The sequence below is a fragment of the Pan troglodytes genome, chromosome 4 (genome assembly GCF_028858775.2).
Source record: "Pan troglodytes isolate AG18354 chromosome 4, NHGRI_mPanTro3-v2.0_pri, whole genome shotgun sequence".
NCBI lineage: Eukaryota > Metazoa > Chordata > Mammalia > Primates > Hominidae > Pan > Pan troglodytes.
This window is the reverse complement of record NC_072402.2, coordinates 63,809,768-63,828,823: the sequence shown is the minus strand read 5'-3', so window position 1 is coordinate 63,828,823 and position 19,056 is coordinate 63,809,768. Positions and strand designations below refer to the sequence as shown.

The 19,056-nt window shown below is 33.8% G+C and overlaps 1 protein-coding gene across 26 annotated transcripts in view; it reads left to right on the top strand.

Moving 5' to 3' along the window:
* PARP8 (poly(ADP-ribose) polymerase family member 8) overlaps window positions 1-18,830 on the top strand; it is a 184,440-nt gene extending 165,610 nt beyond the window's left edge. For 23 of the 26 annotated variants that reach the window (XM_063811244.1, XM_063811246.1, XM_016953325.4 and 20 more), the window contains 9 exons: window positions 273-340; window positions 2,122-2,170; window positions 3,313-3,425; window positions 3,681-3,753; window positions 5,308-5,377; window positions 8,193-8,266; window positions 9,397-9,466; window positions 10,349-10,433; window positions 17,386-18,830. In XM_063811244.1, coding sequence (XP_063667314.1) covers window positions 273-340; window positions 2,122-2,170; window positions 3,313-3,425; window positions 3,681-3,753; window positions 5,308-5,377; window positions 8,193-8,266; window positions 9,397-9,466; window positions 10,349-10,433; window positions 17,386-17,488 — 705 coding nt within the window. In that variant the 3' untranslated portion in view covers window positions 17,489-18,830. Of the gene's footprint in view, window positions 1-272; window positions 341-2,121; window positions 2,171-3,312; window positions 3,426-3,680; window positions 3,754-5,307; window positions 5,378-8,192; window positions 8,267-9,396; window positions 9,467-10,348; window positions 10,536-17,385 lie in introns of all 26 variants that reach the window. The other 3 variants (XR_010157240.1, XR_010157243.1, XR_010157242.1) reach the window with 2 other exon arrangements.
* The last annotated feature ends 226 nt before the right edge of the window (window positions 18,831-19,056 follow it).

Here is a 19,056-nt window from a genome sequence, read left to right as displayed (position 1 = left end):
AGGGACATAGGCTAGTGTAAATGGAAGCCAGGCTAAAATCGGGACAAGTCTTTTAACACAGTGTTTGGGCAAGTCATTTTGGTGGCATGAAAGTTCACAATTCCCATCATCTTGGGAGAAAAGACTAGGGCAATTGTTGTTGTTCCCATGTTAAGTCCATAAATTTTTAAGTCTTACTAGATTAGGCATATCGTTTGGTCTGATTTTCCTTTTGTGAAAACGGAAAAATGAATTTTTATGAAAAATCAATAAGTATAATGACTTTTTTTCAGGCACCATATCTGGAAATCAAGAAGCAAATGGATAAACAGGACCCCCTTGCTCATCCCTTACTGCAATGGTATAAAATTCTAGTTTTCCTCTTAATGAAAACAGCATCCTTTTCTACTGCTTGATTTAAGGAAAAAAAACAAACAAACAAAAGTAAACCTGTCTTACAAGCCCTGCAATGCTATAGTTCTACAAGCTTATGAGACCTGGTGATTTTACAACCTTAGAGTCCTTAATGACTCTCACTTTAATTAAAACTTATACATCACAAGGGGAAGAGAATGCTGTCACATGCACTACCAGGGATAAATAGTGCATTTGACAGCAGTTTGCCTATAGTTTTAAAAGATGTGATTAACTAGATTATGTGGCAAAAGCATTTTGGTTCATTTAATTTTCTAGTTCAGTGAGGGCTAAGTGATCAAACTCAGTGTTTCAACCTTTATTATTGAAATCTTTCTAATCTAAAATAAATGTTTTATATTTTGCTCCCTTAACAAGGCAGTATAAATATGATTAACTCTTAACTCTCTGCTTGCTCAGTGCAGAAGATGCACAGTTTCAGAGTGAGCCTGGTGAGGGATGTAGTGTTACCCCAGCATGAATTCTAAAAGGAGGGCTAGACTGTGAAGAGGAGAGAAGTCACCTTGCTGTGATGCCCATTTCAAATAATTTGCCCTCTTCTACTTCTAATAATTTCCTCTCTTGTTTCTCATTTGCAAAATGAAGACACTAGTTTCTACTCAACATCCCTTATAAGGGTTTTATACACATGTCTCTTTGAATTAACTTTGAAAACTCCAACTCCGTGAGATTTACCATACAGTAATACAAATGTAAGGCTTATAAGAGATTGATATGAATGAGCACTTATACCATGCTATGACCAGGAAGTTTTAAAAAAATATGTAAAGGTGGGCAGATGCAAAAGAATCTGGCTTCCTCAAGATTCTGATTACTTAACTTTCACTTCATTAAAATTTTATAATACACATTTAATTTAGTCTAACAAGATTATAACAAAAATTAGGTATAGAAGCCTTCCTTCTTTGTATCTGTTATGATCTGTTACTAAATCCTGACACAGTTAAGTAAAATAACACTAAATTTCCATTGTAACCTTTAAATTTTTCTCATTATTATATTCAGATTGAAGGTAAAAATTGCATATATCTAGTTGCTTTCTTTTTTTCCTTGTAGTCAGATGGTTAACTTTTAATTCTTGTGATCATTTCCTTCAGCTTGTTAGTCACTCTTCTTTCAAGATGAAGAGAGTCTACCAAAACTTATTATTTTGTGTGCTTATAGAGCAGTTCCTTTCAGATACTTCAATTTAATTTTTTTCAACTGCAGTGTCTACGTATGTTGGATTTTGTATGTAAACCATTGTATATATATCAGCTCAAAGAGATCCTCAGATATTTAAAGAAAAAAAAAATCTTCATAAGAACTTATCCTTAATTTAAGCAATGTAAGAGAGGGATAAAAGAAGCAGATCCATGACTCACTGCTCTTATTTGTATTTGGATTATCATTATTTGAAAGTACATTCAGAAATGTTCAAATGTTCATTTTGCTGATACTTGAGGTTGTGCTTATTAAAAACTATGTCTTAAGTTTTAGGGAACAACTTCCTAGTGTGTTTTCTCAGATTAAAATATTACCTTTTTTGTTACATAAGCTCTTTAAATTGTTTCAGGAAACAAACCTAAATTATGCGACTAAATGAAATTATTTCCAAGTTTAGTTTATGGCACAGCAAAAATAAGTTTTAATCGGTTGCCAACTAAGAAAAAGAACTTTAAATATATTTGGCATGTATTTGTGACTAATGGATCATTTTAATTTCAGGGTTATATCAAGTAATAGATCACATATTGTGAAACTGCCAATTAACAGGGTAAGTTGTTTTTTTTTTTTTTTTACATATGCATACAGAAATGGGAGGAGTACTTATCAGCTGGGAGAACCTACCTTGTAATTTTTAGCCAGACTCTCCAAGAATTGAAGTAAACCCAGGTTAAATATAATTCTTTAGTTTGAAATAGCCATTGCTCACTAGCTCCAAACCTTTCCAAGATAACAAATTCAAATTCAGTCTGCTGTCCTGACTTTTTAAGTGAATAAAAACATCAATATGAAATCATTTAGTTATTCCACAAGCAATTGAAAAATATTATATGGAGATTGACCAGAAGGAAGTTAATGTGCTTTGTAATCATTGTCAGTTTCACGTTGGCACATTTCCACTTTTCTACAGCTGAGAAGCTATTGACCTCAGACAACTTATTTATCAGCTTAGTAAGCTTAAAAAATAATAATTTGTAAAAAGCTAATAGACTCTGGATTTCAGTTCTGATCATCACCTAAGAGCTGTACCTAAAAATCTCATTTTTGCCATCTGTGAATCTCTAAATGTGAGATTCCTATGCATTATATTCCTGCATAACTATATTCCTAAGAGAAAGGGAAACACTTAGAAGATGTTATCAAGCTATTAATCCAAAAGATTCTGCTTTCATTTCTTTCCATGACCAAGGAGGAGACTATATTTGAATGTAGGCAAAAATTCTCAATTTTATAAATATATGCAAATAAAGCATAATAATAATTTTTGCAGTTTTATAAACTTTTCTTTTCTGCTTAGCAAACTCCAGAATATTTCCCCAATTGAATAGCTAGTATATACTTAGGGACTCAATAATAAAAATGTTAAAAGAAGTGTAATTAAGAAGGCAGATCTGCTTAAACATGATTGCATACTGTATTCCAAAGCTAAATATAAATGGCTTTGGATTGTCTGTTTCCTATTCCTTTCCCATTTGCCCAAAGAATTGTTCTTCATATTTGCAATTCCATGTGACTTATCACTTGCGTAGAGTTTTAAAAACATTATACAAATTAGCTTGCTAATGTGGTTAGTGGAAAATTACTATAGTTTGAAAGTGGGTAATTCTTAAACCAATAAAATTTGAAATTGTCATCAGCCTGAATATATGTTAAGTTTTACATGTTTTTGTTTGTCTTTATTTTAAATGGCAGCAATTGAAGTTTATGCATACTCCACATCAGTTCCTTCTTCTCAGCAGTCCACCAGCCAAAGAATCCAATTTTAGAGCTGCTAAAAAACTCTTTGGAAGCACCTTTGCATTTCAGTGAGTAAGGCTTAATGTTAATGGGGGTGTGCTCCCATTAACATTTTCCAGAAATGTATGGGGAAGATATCACTGTCTTTCAGTAAATGATCATTCAGTAGATGGTCATTCAACAGATGGTCATGTAGTCAACTACATAATACTTGATTTGGCAATCCAGAACCTTCAGAAAGCACCATGACTTATTATGTTTTGACCACTTTGAAGATAATTAATTTTCTGGTTTTGCTTTTTCCTTTCCGTCTGTTTTTTTAGTGGCTCACACATTGAAAACTGGCACTCCATCCTGAGGAATGGTCTGGTTGTTGCTTCTAATACACGATTGCAGGTAGATTTTCTGAATGCTTTCACAAGACTTCATTCTTCTTCAGAATTGAGATTCAGTAAGCAACCCTGTTGTTAGGTTTAACTTGCAAAAGAGGAAGCATGTGAGTAAGACATTATATGGAATTTCTAGTAGGCATACTAGAACTGAAGCAGAACTGATCTATACACAATGATGTAAACACAAAATGGATCACACAATGAAAAGAAAAAGAAAGGATGGGTGCAGTGGCTCACACCTGTAACCCCAGCACTTTGGGAAGCTGAGGCGGGCAGATCGCTTGAGGCCAGGAGTTTGAGACCAGCCTGGCCAACATGGCAAAACCCTGTCTCTATTAAAAATACAAAATATATATATATATATATATATATATATATATATATATATATATATTTATCCAGGCGTGGTAGCACATGCCTACAATTGAAGCTAATTGGGAGAATAATTTGAACCCGGGAGGTGAAGGTGAAGGTGGCAGTGAGCTGAGATCACACCACTGTACCTCAGCCTGGGTGACAGCAAGACTGTCTCAACAACAAAAAAAGAAAAAAAAAGAAAAGAAAAGAGAGTTTAATTCCCTCTGAGAAAACAGTAAAACAAATCACACTTTTTACTTAAGTAGAAAAACATTATCATGCACAAAGTAAAATCATACAGGCATTCTGTTCATTCAATGTACATTTCTAGAGCGCTGGGCCTCAATATGAATGCTTTTAGAGAATAAAATGTAGAAATAAGTGAAGATTGCGTGCTAGAGAGCCATCTGATACCTGCTTTTCCGCCTCCAGGACAGTACTTGGTGTTAGCAGGATATCATGGCAGTCATCTTCATCTTTATTTATGCCTTTCATCCTGCACATTTCACTTCACTCTCCTGCAGCTGAATTTTTTTTCATCTGACAGCATAAGGACATAAGGAAATGAGATGCTTAACCCAGTCACTTGAGCTAGATCTCATATTACGATGACATTTTAGATGATTCAATTAAATGTTAAATGTGTTTAGTATTCAATTCATACTAATAGTGTGTGAGGGCCCAGAACACAGAGATAATAAGAAAGAAATTTAGTTGATCTGAGTATAGTTTCAGTTAATGAAACTTATATAACCTGAAAAATGTAACAAAGGATAAGAACAGGATGACAGATAGTATTATTAATGAAAATCTGAGCAGGACGCTTTGTTTATACACTAACATATAAATCCTAATCAGAATGCGTTACTGTGTCTTTCAGACCAAGTTTAGTTTCTGAAATTTTAGATCCATTAAAATAAAGGCCTACTAGTGTACTTTATAATAAATGATTGTCTTTATTAATGGTAGGATGGAAAACATTTATCAAGAATATTTTTCCTCTAGATACCATTTTTCTTACATAAACTCTGAGTTTTAAGCACAAGGATATTAGTACTGTTTTCAAATTAGACCTTGGAATAGAAGCTCTGTCATTTTTTTGTAAGACTGAATGTTCTGACATGAAACTGATTGCTTTGTCAAATATTAACATTTAAACCATGAACAGACCTCTCTCTCTCTCCCACTCTTCCCATCTTAGCTCCATGGTGCAATGTATGGAAGTGGAATCTATCTTAGTCCAATGTCAAGCATATCATTTGGTTACTCAGGTAATTCCTGTATTTCATTTCTAAAGTCACATTTATTAGGTTTTAATTTTCTTATTGTTTATACTCTATTCACAGCTTTCTATTGTGCCTTATTAGATATATTTTTATTAAATTTGTTTGCTAAATGTCAAAAGCAAAAACAAAGCCCATTTTCAAGATGAATTTATAATACTCTCCCTAGTGTACAAGATGGAATATATGTCTCATCAATTTAAAAAAATATTTAATATTCCTTACATTTATTCCTTCCACAAATGAATATTGAGACTATAGTGTATGCAAAGCACTATGTAGGGCACTGAGAAGTACACATACATAATATCTTTAAGTGTAATTCTATATCATGCTAATTTCTTATCTTTGTAATATTATTCATAAAGAAGCTTTGAACATTGTGGAAACATTAGAGTAGAAAAACACCCTCAAAATCATCTTTCTTGTTAACAACTTTTTGTAAATTTGGTGAGATTGTGGGAAAAAATACTTTGGAAAAAATTGAAAACTTGTGCTGTGCAGGAGCCTGGTGAGTTCAAAATGTAGAAAGAATGATCACCAAATTGTTAGCATTACTTATCCTTGGTGGAATTGGTGATGTTTTCTTCTTTGCACTTAAAAAATTTTTGGAATATTTTACAATGATCAGCATGATTTATATAACAACTAACCTATTCTGGTTTAAATATAAAATAATTATGCTCATTGTATAAATTCAAGCTACACAGAATTTTTGAAGTAGCAGATGAAAATTTTCTCTCCTTTACTACAGCTTCAGTGTTCTGTGTATGTTCCTTCACACTTTTAAGTGGTTTTATATACATATAACTGCATATGTAATTAGTTTTGCTTGTGTGCTCATGCGTGTGTGTGTGTGTGTGTGTGTGAGATTATGTGATCACGTTACACGTTTTAGGAGATGTCATTCACATGGTGCCTGAATGGTGAGTCTTAATATCCTCATGTTATAGGAAAGGATATTTAGAGAGGTCTGATAACCAGGTGAACATTAAAGAGAACTACCTAATTTATTTACCAAAGTTCATGTTCTTCCAACCATAACAAGTTGTTTCTCAATGATAGGAAACTTGAAACGCTTAAAACCAGATTTATAATTAGAAATACTAAAAGAAAACAGCAACATTGATAAATGGTAAAATGCTGATGGAAAGAAAACTTTAAAAAATGAGAAGGTTGCATGTTAACAAAAAAAGAAAAATTAGAAATATATGAAAAATTAAAACATAATTATTCAAGTAACTATTGCTGTTCAACAAAGCACCTTAACCTTAGGGCAAAATAACAGCTTCATTACGCTCATAGATTCTTTGGGTCAGGAATCTAGGATGGGACCTGGCTAAGTGATTCTTTAGCCCCTCGAAGTATCCACTGAATGCCTCTCAGCTGATGGATGGGCTGCGCTGGCAGGCCTGAGACAGCCTGACTCATATTCAAGAGTTGGGGAATTGGACTCCATCTCTTGTTAGCAAAGAAATGCTGTTTCAGTGATCTCTGAAAATACAATATGCCAAAATAACACAAAGAAAATAAATACCAGGAAGTGTAAGATACCGTAGAGATAGGAAATGGAGTTACAAAGAAGAAATCTATTAAAATCAGACTCTAAATCTTGCTAAAACAGTACAAAATAAAAAGCTAAGAAACCAGCTGAAATAAATAAATACATTCTCAGCATAAAGAAAAAACACAGCAAATCATCAAGTACTGTAATTTTCTGTTTTTTATACTGGTATATAGACTCCTTCAATGGGTACATGGAAAGAATTGTGGAAGGGTTTACAAACCATGTGAATGGATGTAAAAATTTGTGTTATATGTGCTTTTGTCTGGAGAGGGAGTACATACCTTTCCTCAAATTCTTGAAGGGCTCTTGATCTAAAACAAATGTAAGAATCACTACAGTAAGATGACGTAGCATCTGTCGTTGATTTTGAGGGCTGAAAGTGTAGGGGTAAGAGAACAGGACAGCTTCTCTGCATATATACCCTTTGCTTTTTGTTCAGAATTGGCATTTGAAATCCAAGGCCTTCTCCTCAACCTGTCCCCATCCACCCCTCCACCTTTTTGGAAGGCCTGGAAAAGTTGGATAAATGTACTTTGCAAAATTTGTAAACAGGCTTTTCCCCTTCTCATTAAGCCATTTGCTGAAACAACTACAAAAATCAACACCTATCTCAACTTCTGGTGTAACAGTAGATGAACACTTTCTAATAAAGTGTAGATACAAATCCACCTATTCTAAAACAGATGTGTATTTTAGTTCTGCTTTTCTAAATTATTCACAGTAAGAAATTATGGCATTTACAGAGTAAGCTAAAATTTGTGAATATTACAGACAAAAAAACTTATATAATTTGTCTTAATTAGAAGAAATGTTAAATTCTGCATAGAATTTAAGAACAAATAACAACAAAAGTTCAGTTGTAATGTAAAAATATTTTTCTGACATTGTTCACATTTCCCACCTTTTATTTTCTCCTTCTCCTAGCCAGATAGTGGGAATGAAAGTTAGGTTCTAAAAGCCTTTTAAAATCAAGTTTTAAGAATTTTTAAATTATATTAATTTTATGCAGAAGAATTTTCAGTCCTTGCTTTCAATGCAAAAAAATAACTTTCCCAGGACTTCCCAAACCCACTGATCTTCCACCTCAGGGGCTAAGGGCACAGCCCTTTGTTACTGTTTCTAGCCTAATGTGATCAAACCTTTACCTAGAATGGAACTTTGCATAGTAGGTCGATCGTACTTTCAGCTGCATCAGACAGCTTTGTCCCTAAATTATTATTTTGCCGATGTTTTCAGGGATGAACAAGAAACAGAAGGTGTCAGCCAAGGACGAGCCAGCTTCAAGCAGTAAAAGCAGCAATACATCACAGGTGTTGTAGTGACTTTAGTGACTGCTTATGATTAGTGAACTGTGGCCTCATCAGCCAGCAGAGCATGGAAAAATAGGCTTTTTAAGTCTGAAAAATTATTTAATGTGGTCATCACTTATAAAGGAATAAAACTCACTCTGAAATGCAGTAACTGAATTGCCTCTATACGATAATTAATCAACAGATATTTATTTATCTCCCACTATAATACCAGAGATACTCTTAGGCAGTAGAGTGTGGTGATGGCCAAAAGTAGACACATATTCCGTCTCTTGGAGCCTACATCCTACTGAGGGGTATAAATAAATTAAATACATATTTAGATAGATAGAATGCTAGATATTATGAAGAAAAATAAATCAGGGAAATGAGACATTTAATGCTGTCAGGTGGAAGAGGGATCTGGGATGAATGTTAAATGGGATGGTCAGGAAAGGATACTCTGAGAAGGTGACATTTGAGTCAAGACCTACAGATGATGAGTGCGTGAGCCATGTGACTCTCTAGGAGAAAGAACATTCTGGGCAGAGAGTAGAATGACCATCAATCCCATGTTGTTTCAGAGAAAACAAGTATATTCTGGGAAAATTAAAAAATCATCTGATAAGTAGTGTGACTTTAAATTTAAAAAAAGAGAGTATAGCTAATCTAATATTTGAAAAAAAAAAAATCCCAGATTTTCTACATGAAATATTTCTGTAACCTCCGTGACCTAGTACATGATGCTATTAAAAAAATGGGTTGGTTTTGGAGTAGGTGATCTGAAATAATTGATTTTGATGTTTGAAAAGATCAAGCAAATTTAATTTTGTTTACCTTGAAATAAAGAGGCCAAGCTTTTAGTAAAAATAAATTTGAGTTCTAATTCCGTGTTGTAAGATTATTGAACCCTAATTTAGCATTTTTCAGTTCACTTATCTCAAGAATAATTTCGTAATGATGATGTACAGAAATTAAATAAAAATAACTTAATATTAAGAGAGTGCAAGGAAATTGATGCTAGTCTAGATAGGCTTTTTTTTTTTTTTGACCTGGAGCCATCTTAGTGACTATTACTTTTTAATGATGAACAGCTTTTTTCACAAAGTGTTTCATTCTGACTCTAAGTTTTAATTGTTTTTGGAATTTAGTCACAGAAAAAAGGACAGCAATCCCAATTCCTGCAAAGCCGTAACTTAAAATGCATAGCCTTATGTGAAGGTAAGTTGAAAGTTTTACAAACCTCATAGTGTTAGTTCCTAGTGCATCTATAATTAAAAATATAAGTATATTTACAGATTGCTTATGGTGGAATAGGGAAAGCATTATTCCTTATGATCATCTCAAAGGGCACAAATGCAAAAACGGGTACCGTAGAGATCATAAAGGTTCAAACCAAATTGCAGAATTGGCAAGAATTCAGAGAGTGATATATTTTATTTCTGGCAGATATTTCCAGAATGGTAATTATATCTTTCTGATCAAGTAATGCTTATCTCTTTAGTTAATGTGCTACCTTCCTCTTAAAGTTGGTATTTGAATATATGATACTATGAAAAATGTGAAAGATGAACCAAGCACTGAGAAGATAACCTATTAGGTCTTTCTGTTCCTGCACTGAAATTATTATATTATTCTGTACTGAGGACAGAAAAATTGATGGGTGATTTGCAAGATGATATACTTTTCTTTGTTCTTGCTTTAAAATATGACTGCCTAAAAATTCATTTTTTCTTCTTGTGTTAGGAGTTTTAGTAGCTGCTGTCAACTGTCTTTTAAGTTTTCAACACACGGTAGTTATATAGGACATGAACTTGCTGTCTACATAGTTCTTAAGTCAGGACCTATCTGCTTTTGGTAATACTTAGATGAGTCCCTTTTTATTGTTATACCAGTTGTTATTCAAATTATAAAGTTGTTACATGGTCTTTCACTGTTTTTATCTATATTTCTTCATAGACAATAAGGCTAAACAATTTTTATGTGTTCATTAGTGCTTGTATTTTTGCTTTAGATTTCAAAGAGAAGAGATATATTAAGTCGGAATGGACTAGGATTCCTTTAGAATAAAGTGGTTCTTTAATTTTATTTTCCACTTAACAGTGATCACCTCATCTGACCTGCACAAACATGGAGAGATATGGGTTGTCCCCAATACTGACCATGTCTGCACACGATTCTTTTTCGTGTAAGTGGAAATGCTCAAATTTGTATATTACTGTCTTTGCCACAAATGGGTTACTGGTGACTGAATTATCGTTTGGTCTCTTTAGCTGCCAAAATATAACAGGTAATTGAGTTTAACATCAACTAATGTTTTTGTTTTATTTTCAATAAGCCATTAAAAAAATCTAAATAATTTTTAAATGCTGTTAACTTAGAAGAGCTCATGAAAAACACCTGTTAACTTACAACTAAAAAAAACATCATCTTAGTCAGGCCTGGTGGCCCACACCTGTAATCCCAACACTTTGGGAAGCCGAGGCGGGTGGATCACCTAAGGTCAGGAGTTTGAGACCAGCCTGGCTAACATGGTGAAACCCTATCTCTACTAAAAATACAAAAATTAGCTGGGCGTGGTGGTGCATGCCTGTAGTCCCAGCTCCTGGGGCTGAGGCAGGAGAATCGCTTGAACCCAAGAGGTGGAGGTTGCAGTGAGCCAAGATAGCACCACTTACTCCAGCCTGGGTGACAGGGAGAATCTGTCTCAAAAAGAAAAAAAAAGAAAAAAGAAAAACACCATCTCTGTCTCTCTAGCCATCTCTCTGTATGTATATATGTATACATGTGTTTATACACCTCCATACACACATATACTTTTGTTAATTTTAAAAATTTAGAACTGGGATGAAGAATACAATAATGAAAAGGTCTGTCCTATAAAAGATTGATCTACATTCCATATAATACAGGCTGGCAATGCAGTACATGTCAATGTGGGGTTTTTTTTGGCACAGCTGTATCATAAGAGTTGCATTAAAATATAAAAGCATTATTTTTCATTCCTAAATAATGGGCGCAGTAGACCAGTCTAATTTTCACTCTACCCTTGGCTTCCAACCCGTTTCCCATGCTGTTCCCACCTTATCCATGATCTTGTCACAGAAAGGATTTCAGGGAAGAGTTGAGCATATCTGTTTTGTACTTTATGTAGTATACTTAAAATAAACTGAAAAATGGAACTGTTAAGGTTGCTTCAGTATACTGTATATCCTGAGTACCCTGTGCATTCAGCATTGGATCTGTTGGCTTGTTGACAGACTATTCACAGTGAAACTTACAAGCTGCCTGGTTTTCTTTTGGATGATTTGAAAACTGTGATCGTTCTTACCATAGATATTTGCTGACTATAGATTTCTTTCTTAACAGTGAGGCAGCAGTGAGTATAGGAGAAGGAGCCCGCTTTTGATCAGATAGTTTGAATCCTGGCTGAATAGTAATTAGTAAGATGATATTGCCTGGTTGTATAACACGTCTAAGCTTCATCGGTAAAATGATAATAATATACCTGTATCAGTCAGAATCCAAACAAGAAACAGATGACCCATGAAAAATATTTTTGGGTCATCCACAATTAGATTATTTACAAGGGTATGATTATAAGGAAACCGCAAGTTCAGTGTAGTAACCTGGATCTATTAGCACCAGAGCTGTTATACATTCCCAGGTACAAAAGGACACAGACAGGAAGCAGTCCTGTTGGGAAGCCCCATTGGCCAAAGCCTGCCAGAAGCTAGAGAACAATGAAGCTTATTGAGAAAGTCCTTACAGGTCAGGCTCCTGGGGCAGAACGAAGGCAGAGAAAGACTCCAAGAGGATCCTGGGGGCTCCTAGAGAAGCTAACTGAACACAGTACCTATAAAGTTTATTATGAGGATTAATTTAGCACAATGCAGGTCTTGGCCACTGAAAAGCTTATTAAATATTTTTTTCTGTCTTCTTTCTTAACTATCTTGATTGTTATCCACTATTAGATGCTTGGCCTTGCAAAAAGAAGCCTTCAGTCACCAAGTTATTTCACTGAGAAATCTTGAGATTTTGGCCGAAAAGTAACTCCAGAGTGCTTTCCTTAGCCTGTCATCTAATCAGTTCATCTACTCCTTCTGCATCTTGCTAAAATTCAAATTAATTGAGCCAAATAAACAACCTTAGATATTTAAATAGGCAGTACCATTTTTAGTATTATTTCTTTTGAACTTTTAGATAAATTATACATAAAGCCTATCTGTAGGGATGTACATGTTGCGGGGGGTGTTTACTGGAGAAAAGAATTTCTGTATTTCATAAGCAAAAATTGAGGATAAATCGTGAAGAAAAGAGAAGTACACTCAGATACTTCCTAAATAATACAAGGAAAAATTTCATATTATCATATTAAGATAATTGTCATTGCTTTATGAACACAAATGAGATTTCATCCTTTTTGCACCCTCAGGAGAGAAGAGACTCATTAAGGAAAATTGATAAATTCAAAACACATCAGAAGGGGAATCTGTTTCATTAACGTGCATTCTAATTACAACCATCAGTTTCTTTCTCTATGAAAGATATGATCACAGAGTTCTATTAGTAGTGAGCCGCCCTAATGTGTGGTAACACCTAGAAGAAGAATAAATCGATGAGAATGAAGATAAGACAAAAACTCAATTTCTGTTCTTTTTATTTTAATTTTTTGATACATTATGTGATCCTGGATGTTAGAAGCTTTGCCTAATGACTAGGATATGAGTTAACATGGTTACCTTTTTTAAAAATCTATTATCAGGTAACAATATTAAAAATTAAAATAACTCCCATGCTAATCTGATTCCCACAGTTGAGATGATAAAACAGTCACATAGTATGCTAATCACATGTTTTCCAGCAAGTAAGCAGCACAGAATGAGAGAAAAATTGGAGGGAAATTTTAGGGAACAGGCTGGTGCATCAGAAAAAAAATGGAAGTAAAAATTTAAAGGAAGATATCAATTAAAAAAAAAAGAAGAGAATTAGAAGTTCAAAAAATTTTTGTTGGAAAATTCCAAAATGAAGAAACTTAATTAAATATAAGTGCTCCAGGCAAAATGTAATAGTTCAGATGTTATGAACAGATCCAAGCCAATTCCTAGTTTCTAGAAACTGTGAGTAAAGCTTGATTACATGACTAACCTTGAAACGCATGTGTACTAGGACATTAAGACCCATATGTAGAAATTAGGAAGCTATTTTCAAAAGGGCTGGAGATGTGAATGTAGGAATGAATAAAATGCTCACGTTATAACTGTTTGATGAGTATTTGCCCTCAAAAAGGGCTAATACCTCAAAATCAATATACAAATAGGAACCCATTATTTAAATTCCCTGGCCAACATCTCACCTTCTCCAGTCTGTGCAGTAATTTTATACATCAAAGAGACTCGAAACCTGAGCTGTAGTTTTCCATTTCTTTTTCCTTGCTCAGTACAGTAGTCATCAATTCCCAAGTTTATCTTTTCACAATTTTGTCCCAATGCCTTTATTCCCATGGATATATTATTCTCTCCCCTAGAATATATCAAAAGATCATTAGTTCTCCCTGCTTCTACTTTCTTCATCACTCTTAGCCTCCTTTGTGCAATGCAAGACTTATTAAACATTACCGTTATTACACTAGTGATATACCTCTTTAATATTCAGAAATTGAAGATAAGCCAAAAAAAGGAGAAAATTTTCCATATTATCCCCATTTAGAGTTAACTAGGATTAATCTTTTGGTGTACAGCCTACATTCCTATGCATATAAAATTCTAAGATCATACTATTTATACCATATTCATTTCCCTAAAGCAGTGTTTTGATTATTCACTGCCCAGACAGGCTGATAGTTAAATAGAAGCATGGCATTCTCCAACATATCGAGTCGCTTCTACCTTACTTCAGTTACATGCACAAACCACTGATTAAGTGAAATTCTTGTCCAAGCTGTTTCTTTAAAACAACTTGGAGTTGTATTTCCCACTATTGTGCCTTTGTTCAGTCAATCCAAATGATTTGGCCTTCTTACCAGCTAGACCATTAGCCTATTTTTCAAGGCTCATTCAAACATGGTCTTTTCCTTGGCACCTTCCCTGACCTCCCAGTCTGAAATGATTCTGTCTTTTCTCTGAATTCTGTGCTCACCTTATGTTTGGACAGCTCAGGCTGCCTTGTCATTTTTTTTAATTTGTAGAGATGAGGTCTTAGCTATGTTACTCAGGTGGGTCTCAAACTCCTGGGCTCAAGTGATCCTCCCACCAAGTTGTCAATAATTTCAAAAGTTTTTATTTATGAAATGTTCTTACATACCTAAGAAATTTCCAGGCAGCTAAATTTCATCTAATTTCCTAGTTTCTATTATTTTTAAAGCAAATTGGTTAATTTTTCGTTAAAATTTTAGTAATCTTTTTACACTCCTGGGAATATGAATAATTCTTGTCTCCTTTTAGACGTTTTCATTTTTCATTCTACCAAAACCCAGTCCAATGTATCATCTCCCTAGTGGTTATCATTCATGTTCTATTTCTCTTAAATTCTGTTGCTTTCCAGACATAAAAGAACTTTACTCTTAAATCATAAATAGCTGTGACATGTTCTGTATACCCTATTGTAATAAATACTCTAATACCACTAGCAACTTATGTATCTAAGCCTTGCCAGTTGCCCAAATTAAATGGATGTTTGATTTTTCTTGATTATTATATATGCATCAAATTTAAAACACCTGAATGCCTTTGGTCAACTTTGTCCTTCAACCCATGACTGTTGTGCTTCCTTGTGGGTTTCCTAGACAGTAGAAAAATATGCATTTTATTTAATACTTTTAAGCATACTGTCTCTCTCTTTCTTTCTCTCTCTCTCTCTCTCTCTCTAGTTCTCACTCTTGCCTTCACTCCCACTTTTGCTCTCTGCTCTCTCTTCCTCTGTGCTCTTTCAGTCTTAAATTATTACAGTTTATGCAAGGAATTTGAATCTCATATCTTCTCCACTAACTTCTAATGCTTTTTAAGTGTCAGGGTACATATAATATTTGGGTAGACAAACCCTTCCATCTGACTGAAAAGAGTGATGGGGGAGTGATGGGGCATGACTGGAGAGGAAATCTGTATTTGAATGATGAAGGAACTCGTATTGCCAATAACTTGGATTTTGTTCTGTAAGTGAGATGGAGGCCATTTTTCTATCGCTTTTGCAGGGTGGAGAATAGATCTTGTAGGACAGATGATGGGGATAAGTGTAGAGACAGAGATAAGTTATAATGTTATAACAACATTCTAGGTCAGTTTTTCTTACCACAAAAAGAAATGTGTTTGACATTGTGACTTAGAAAAAAATAATTCTTTCTATCTGTGGTGAAGTCAATGTTCTCTATTCTATTCTATTCTGTTTGATTCGATTTGATTCGATTCTATCTTAATCACTTAAAATGCTGGTCTGGACAACCTAAATTAATTTAAAAACCCACTAGTTATACACAATCTGCAACTTGAAAACCACTCATTTAGATGAATGACAATGGAGGCCTAAACAAAGGTAGAGAGAAGATTTAAGAAAATGGAAACAAGATAGCTTGGTGATTAGTTGGGTTTAGGCACAAAGAAGAGCCAAGAATGACTAAAGGTTTTGTGTTGCTGGATGACGGTACATCAAATTGAGATATGGATAGCATAAAAAATAGCAGTCCTAGGGTCAAAAAATAAGGGCTTTGAATATATTGAATTTGTGTTATCTGTAGCAAAGTTATATAGAGAGAAAAATTTAAGGATTGGAGATAAAGCTTTAAGAATGAGCATGTGGGTGATAGTTAAAACTTGAACGGGGCTGAAATCATTGATTTTGCATATCATGAGAGAGAGAAAACTGAGGTGTGATTCATGTATAAAACCATCACTGAAATGAGAGGCCAAGGAAGAGGATGCAATAAAAGTCATGGAGAATTAATCTCAGTAACAGAGCACTTACTGTCCTGAGAAAATATTTGTAATTGGGCTGTGTACCACATATCCCATTCTTTTTCTTAGGGTAATGTTTCACCATGAGGTGTCATTTCCATGTATATGTAAGTTGAAACTTGCTAAGTATATCTAAAACAGCGATAAGAATTAGCCAAATAGACAACCTTGGGTCATTTAGTTAAGAATTTAGACTTGGTACAAATGCAGTTATCACTTGATGGTTAAGCAGTGGATTACATAAGGAGCCAAGTTCTCTCTGCTGTATGTCATCTTTTCATTTTCCTATATTTTGCTATTTCAGGAAAAGATAGTGGCTAGTATTAATCTTTGAGATGCTGTGCTTATATCCCTGGTTATCTGTTTTCAAGTAATTACCACTTTTCTAAAGCTTCTGTCTTGAAGCCATTTTTATGAAGTAAAATTAATTTGTCACTTGTTCCCCTCTGAATATGATCATGAAAGCTTGAAAATTCATTCTTAGGAAATTCTTATTGCCCAAGTAACTGTATTTGAGAAAAATGAATTACCATCTAAAATGTAATTATTTCTTTTTAAAGAACTTAGTAATTGCTGTTCTTTAGTATTATATTTTCCCTTCTACTGCTGAAGTAAACTTAGCAGGCTTGCATTCTTTTGTGAACTGCCAGCATAAATAAGAATATGTTAGTCAGACTAAATAGTGCGACCAGTGATAAGAAAAAAGGGCAGCACTGATTATGGCTGAATAATTATTAGAAGGCAGGCATGGCAAAGAAGCAGTGGTAGAAAGTGAAGTGTCTTCAGTCAGAAAATAAAGAAATGATCGAAGTAGGAGTAGAGTTAAGAAGTCCAGAATCTTAGCAACATAAAGTTGAAGCTGTTATATTTTTTTATAGTAGACTTCGTAGCAGCTGCTATGGGAAATGCCTGCAAGGCCAAAGACACTGAGAAGCTTCTTGCAACTCAGACAGTCTTTTATGCGGGGATAAAAAAAAAAAAAAAGGAAGAAAGGGGAAAATTTAGGCATGACATAGAATGGGCTGTTCTGTGTTTCGCAATGAGAACACATTGTTAAATACACCTGAAAAACAACCGTATAATTTGCTTTTGATTCTCTTGGGCTATATTTTAGGTATCAAATAGCATTTCTAAGCTGTTTTAAATGCTGCCATCTTTTAAAATGTTTTTATCTTTTTATGTTTTGTATTTCAGCTATGAAGACGGCCAAGTGGGAGATGCAAATATTAATACACAAGAAGGAGGCATTCACAAAGAGATCCTCCGAGTAATTGGTAATCAAACTGCTACTGGTTAAAGGACCACCATTTAATTAACATGATTCGAAAGCCTTCCTCGGGTTCAAAGCTGGATTTTGAACTGAAGAAGATTATAAAATTATTTATTGTTATTATAGACAAAATTAACCCTTTGAATACTGATTTTTTTTCTTAGTATTTCTAAGTATCTCATTAAATACCTAAAATGGTATAAGATTTATCAATTGTAGGGTTATGGAATCTAGTAATAAAATTTCAACAGCACTTAAACTGAAGTTTGGGTTGCTCACACAATAAACAGATTGAAAAAACTGTTTTGTGCTGATATTTTTATACTAAACTCTTTAACTGGATATTTGGTATTATATACCGACATTTTAGGTTACCAAAATAGAATTGAGAACATTTTATAATGGCATCTAAATCTATCAGATACTTTGCAATAAGTATACTGTTTGCACATTCTGATGTGCTATATCATTAGTAGTATGGGCATTCTAATGTTTTGGAAGGGGTGTTCCCTATTCTATTTTTCTTCATAAAAAAAGAAGTAGGTCTTAGAAGCAGTGCTTTGCCAAAAAGTATGTAATATACACATCTATACATTCATGCATCAAAATGTGTGGTTGTGAATATATTTGTGTATATTCACACGTATGTTTTGACAAGAAAGATGGCTTAGCTTCACGATTCTATCCTCGTTTAATGGAAAGAAGATAATATTTAGTAAGCAATAAATTTGGACATAAATCAAGATATGAGCCAGATTTACCACCATTCATTCACTGAAAATATTTGCAGACAATTTTTCTGTTTGTCTGAAGAAATTCAGCCATTTTAAAATGTTATCTAAAAGTCATAATTTGGGGAACATACATGGCCTGGTAGACCGAATCTATATTCAAATGATTATGTATTTAAAAGAAAGACCTCAGAATTTAAATAAACCATATATATTTTTTATTTACTACAAAAAAAATTATACAATTTTATTTATGCCACACCAGCATTTTTATATTTGTCCATCTAATATCTCTGCTTATTTTTTTCATATTGAGAAAGAACACAAACTTTGATGCTTCTTTTATATTAAAAGACCACAAATAAGTTTATAGAGAACAGTAACACCAGCTCTCAGCATTTCCTTTTCAAGAGTCATAATTTCATCAAAATCATTTCTTATTCTTTGAGTCCTAGAGTTCTTATTCATCAAGTTTTAATTGACAGTGTTTATTTTCCCACATGTTGTCTTTGGAATAAGGCCATTCATGAAAGCAGTTTAATTAGTGAGTCTGCCAGTCTGTTCAAACCCTGAATCAAGGCTCTATCTGATTTTAATTTATGTAAAAAAAAATAAAAATGTATAGTCATTTGCAAGTATAATGTGATAACTGCTGTGTTTATTTCCTTTGTCTGGCATAAAAGGTGAGAAAAAGGTCATACATGTTGTTAAGGGTTGCAGTGTAGGAAGTGTTTTCTAATAATTTGTTTTGTTATATTGCAAATAATTGATATGCCACTTATTTCTGCAAGAAAAATAGGCCTGAAGTGGTTGGGATATTAATCATTTTGATAGTATCTACTTAAAGCATTGATCTGTTTTGAC